The sequence below is a fragment of the Rutidosis leptorrhynchoides genome, chromosome 6, assembly GCF_046630445.1.
Source record: "Rutidosis leptorrhynchoides isolate AG116_Rl617_1_P2 chromosome 6, CSIRO_AGI_Rlap_v1, whole genome shotgun sequence".
In the NCBI taxonomy this organism is placed as follows: domain Eukaryota; kingdom Viridiplantae; phylum Streptophyta; class Magnoliopsida; order Asterales; family Asteraceae; genus Rutidosis; species Rutidosis leptorrhynchoides.
This window is the reverse complement of record NC_092338.1, coordinates 41,527,552-41,532,597: the sequence shown is the minus strand read 5'-3', so window position 1 is coordinate 41,532,597 and position 5,046 is coordinate 41,527,552. Positions and strand designations below refer to the sequence as shown.

The 5,046-nt window shown below is 33.0% G+C and overlaps 1 protein-coding gene across 1 annotated transcript; it reads left to right on the top strand.

Moving 5' to 3' along the window:
- The first annotated feature begins 1,309 nt into the window (after positions 1-1,309).
- LOC139852124 (parthenolide synthase-like) lies at positions 1,310-4,400 on the top strand. The gene is made up of 2 exons (XM_071841349.1): positions 1,310-2,224; positions 3,801-4,400. The coding sequence occupies exons 1-2, from the start codon at positions 1,310-1,312 to the stop codon at positions 4,398-4,400; spliced, it is 1,515 nt and encodes a 504-aa protein (XP_071697450.1).
- Positions 4,401-5,046: the final 646 nt, after the last annotated feature.

Genomic DNA, 5,046 nt, shown 5'->3' with positions numbered 1-5,046 from the left:
CTTTTGGTGTAAAAGGGGATGTCGGTATGTTTGACATGATAAAAGAGTATTTCAAATAGAATAGCACGTAGAAGAAGAAAACAAAAACAGAAATTAGAATCAAAAAATCGAAAGCAGAATGTTTAGATTAGGGTTTCTAACCAAGAAGAAGATGAACAGACATGAAGGAGAGAGCGTCATGGGAGAGAGGAGTTAACAAGTCATGGTCGGCCAGATCTGAAACAAGAATTCCGGCATCTACATCATAAAATGAGTACCAGATCCAGTTTGGAAAACAGATTGTAGTGAAGAGATGGTGCGATGGTGGTTGTTCGGATCCAGATGTCGATCTTGAAGAAAATGAAGATGGTTGCTAAGATCCAGATCGAATAACGATGAAGATGGTTGTTAAGAAGATGAAGATAGTTGTTCAGTAATAATTATTAATAATACATGTTCATGATGAAGACATGAACTAGCTCTGTAGCAAAGCAATACGATCTGGTGATTTGATATTGTGAACTAACATAATCATTCAACGATAAGCAACATATAAAGGTACAACAAAGCGATTAAAACCGTAAAATCGAAATAGAAACCCTAAAAAATAAGTTCTCCAACTGATAAATTAATTACAAGCCGCAATAATAATAATAACTGATTATTATATCGAAAAACATACCTGCAATTCGATGATGAGCGAAAAGAATCGGAGATTAAAGAGAAAAAAAAGGAAAAAAGCGATGATTGGTAACTCTGTGATTTTTCTAGAGAGAGAGAGAGGGAATAATTCTTTTTTATGACTTATATATATATATATACTACAGATTTAAATAAATACGAAACCGGCACACTATATATATATATATATATATATATATATATATATATATATATATATATATATATATATATATATATATATATATATATATATACTACAGATTTAAATAAATACGAAACCGGCACACAATTTTATATATTTTAATTAAAGCTTACTATTTTAGTTAGTGTATGTTAATAATAATACATATAAATAATAGTTAGAATGATAGACAAGTTGTTTTCGAATCAAAAACTAACTGATTAGATAAAAAAAAAAAAAAAAAAAAAAAAAAAACAATCATTTTGGACCGGCATACACTTTTATACTGATATTCTAATTAAAGTTAATACTATTTTAATTACTGCATGTTAATGCATAAAAACAATTGTTTTCGAATCAAAACTAATTAGATAAAAACCATTTTGGACCAATTCCATGTTCTTGTATCCATTCTTATAAATAGATACGTAGTTATCAACATACAAAATCACCACATAAACATATATGGAGATCTTCTCTTCATCTTCATGGCTTATTGTAACAAGCTTCATCTTTTGCATATTTCTCTATACTTTAAGATACACCAAAACATCAATCATGGCTAAACCTTATAACCTTCCTCCTAGCCCTCCAAAACTTCCTATAATTGGAAACTTGTATCAAATACTAACCAAACCTCGCCATGAAACACTTTGGGAACTTTCCAAAAAATACGGTCCCGTTATGCTATTCCATATAGGCTCGAAACCTTTTATAATCATTTCTTCTCCTGCCATGGCCAAACAAATCTTGAAAACTCAAGATCACATATTTTGTTCTAGACCAACTTCAAAGGCCGTAAAGCGACTAACCTACAATTATATGGACATCGGCTTCGCCCCTCAAAACGATCATAGAAAAAATATGCGAAAGATATTGGTATCCGAATTCTTAGGTCCCAAGAGAGCAAGATTATTTAACCATGTCTTGGTGACAGAAACCGCGAAACTGATTCATTCTCTATCGGTACACCCACCAAACATTGCGGTGAACCTAAACGAGCTGTTTTTTGAAACAGTAAAACAAGTGACATGCAAGATGGCATTTGGTAATAATTATAGACAACAACCTGTTGATGGTCCTTCATGGAAAGGCATGATTAATGATACTCAAGAAATGTTTGCTGGATCGCTTGGTGATTTGTTTCCATGGTTAGGTTCTTTTATTGACCGATTTAGTGGATTCGATACTAAGTTGGAGAAATGTTTTGCTAATATTGACACCTACATGGAGATGATTCTTGATGACCATTACAATCAAAACGTTGAAGAATTAAGTGATGATGATAAAGACTTTGTTCATGCAATGATTGAGTTATCTTCTAAAGAGGATGCTTCTGGCTACCGGTTGACTAAAGATGATATAAAAGCACTTATAATGGTAAGTAGTTCACTTGCATTACTAACTGAAAATAAGAGACCAACTCCATATAAAGTTAATTAATACGGAGTATCTTTTTTTTTTTTTTTTTTTTTTTTTAACAAATTAATGGTAACTATTACTCTAGTGGTTATTAACGGCAACTATTAATGTATGATTGTACACACTGTTGGCTTTTCAAAAAAAATTAATGTATGATTGTGGTTTTTTATTTTGGAAGTTTAAGAGTTATATTTATACTAGAGAGTAAGGAACAAATTAATTAAATACCGGTCATTTGACCATCTGAAAAAATATATTTTAGAGTTAATTACACTAATGGTCCCTGTGGTCTTGCTTAAATTACGTCGCTAGTCCCTAACTCTTAAAAATTATATGCTTTGTCCCTGTGGTTTTAAGTCCAAACGGCGGTAGTCCCTATTGTCTTGGTTAAATTACGTCGCTAGTCCCTAACTCTTGAAAATCATATGCTTCGTCCCTATGGTTTTAAGTCCAAACGACGGTGGTCCCTGTAGTCTTGGTTAAATTACGTCGCTAGTCAATGGAATAAATTAAGTTGGCTTACTGAATTTAAAATTAGTCCTTATACACAATTGGTAAGTAAAATACAAGATGATATAGTACGTAAAATAGTAAGTGGAACTATTAATTGTTCTTCCGGATCGGAACAGAAAGGATACACATTACATGCTCACTCGTACTAGCATAAGTCTTTTACACGTTACATGCCCATTCGTAGTGGCATAAGTGTTTTTCTTTTCTAGTTTTATTGTAGTGTTGAGTTCTTTTTAAGAGGTCTGAGCTCATTTTGTCTAAAACGAATATTTTGTAATGGTCAGAGAAGGGTTGGAAAAAGAAGGGTTGGAAATAGGAAAAAAATAATTTTACTGAATTACTGAATATGTTGTAGCCTTGTGGTCAATTCATAGTGACAAAAAGTAACTTTTGATTTGTATTAAGTTGTTATGAATCGTTGTCATTTTAACCTGCATTTAAAACTTAATGGTTACTTCATGTGAAATTGTAAACATGTTGTGAAATATTCTTAAAAAATTAATTAAAACTAATTCTAAAAGGGACTACCGCCGTTTGGACTTAAAACTACAGGGACGAAACATATAATTCTCAAGAGTTAGGGACTCGCGACGTAATTTAACTAAGACCATAGTGACCACCACCGTTTGGACTTAAAACCATTGGGACGAAGCATATAATTTTAATGAGTTAGGGACTAGCGACGTAATTTAACCAAGACTACAGGGACTACCAGTGTAATTAACTCTATATTTTATTAAACTTTTAACGGTTAATTTTCAAATTGATAAACAAAAAAACAAAACAAAAAAAAACAAAAAATTTATTCGGACAAACAAAACTTCGGATGTAGTGTTGCACGGGTGAAGTGTAGGGCGACAGCGTTGGGGAGCGGGGTGACATCGAATAGCTACGTCTCGGGCGGGAATTTCGTGTGAAATGCTACACACTCTGCATGGTCTTATAATAATTAACCTCAAAAGATTAATTGCAATTTTAATACATGTAACTATTTTTCGATGCTAAACTAATAAGATTTCAGAATATACTTACCGGGGGAGTTGATACAACTGTCACCACGATGATATGGGCAATGTCCGAGATCGCTAGAAACACTAGGGTAATGCAAAAGTTGCAAAAAGAAATTCGAAACCAGACAGAAAGAGCACAAGAGTTCCAAGACATCGACATTACAAAAATGACATACTTGAAAATGGTGATGAAAGAGACATTCAGAATGCACTCTCCTGCCCCGCTATTGCTCCCACACGAAAGCATAAGTCATTGCCAAGTTGGAGGTTATGATATCTTACCGAATACAAGTGTTTTAATTAATGTTTGGGGTATGGGAAAGGACCCTAACATTTGGGGCAACAATGTCAATGAGTTCTATCCAGAAAGGTTTGAGAATTTTGATGTTGAGTTTGAGATGGCCCCGTTTGGAAGTGGAAGAAGATCGTGTCCAGCAATAAACATGGCTCGTACAACTATGGAGTTCATAATAGCAAATATTCTTTACTCGTTTGATTGGAAACTTCCTAATGATGATTTGGATGTGGATATGGAAGAGGAGGGTGATTTGGTTCTCCATAAGAAATTGCCACTTTACATTGTGCCCATCAAGTATCTTCACGAAGAGTAATGATCACTGCGCGTCTCTTAAAAAATAAAAGCATCCAATCTACTAATGTATTAGAAAAACTTATGTGCTTCTCACATTGGTTACATGATCAACTGATCTATGCAATATTTGTATTAATGTGTTTGTTATTTATGAATGAAAGCCAGTGTTATGTTGATCGAATTTATATTTATAATTTGAGACTATAAAGTGTAAACGAACTTTAAGGTAGCAAAGCAAAACTGGCACGTTATGATATATTGAAATAAAGAATATTTATTTAATTCAACTTTTTATAAACTCATCCTTCTTCTAATCTTTGTTTTAGTTTATTTCTCTAGACTTGGGGCCTGTTTATTAACATTTTATTGGGCTGTTGAATGGAAGACTTATTCTGTTTAATGATTTGCACCTTAAAAATTTAGAGATTCTTCTTTAGCGCTTGTTATTAGTGATTAGTAGTTTATTATGTTAGCAAGTACCAGTTTGTAACCATCGTATCGTATGTTTTCTAGTATAAAAGAGTAAAAATAACTCGCGCTTCGCTGCGGGGCTGTTTTGAGCGACTGATTGAATGGGTTGGTTTTAGTCGGTTAACGTAAAAAATGTAAAGAAATGAAAAGGGAGGTAAAAAAAAGTAGGGGGAAATAAAGTTGTAAGGAAAGGA

Coding starts and splice junctions, on each gene's coding strand:
- LOC139852124 (XM_071841349.1), top strand. CDS start 1,310: ATGGAGATCTTCTCTTCATCTTCATGGCTTATTGTAACAAGCTTCATC. Junction 2,225..3,800: donor ATATAAAAGCACTTATAATG/GTAAGTAGTTCA, acceptor ATAAGATTTCAG/AATATACTTACCGGGGGAGT.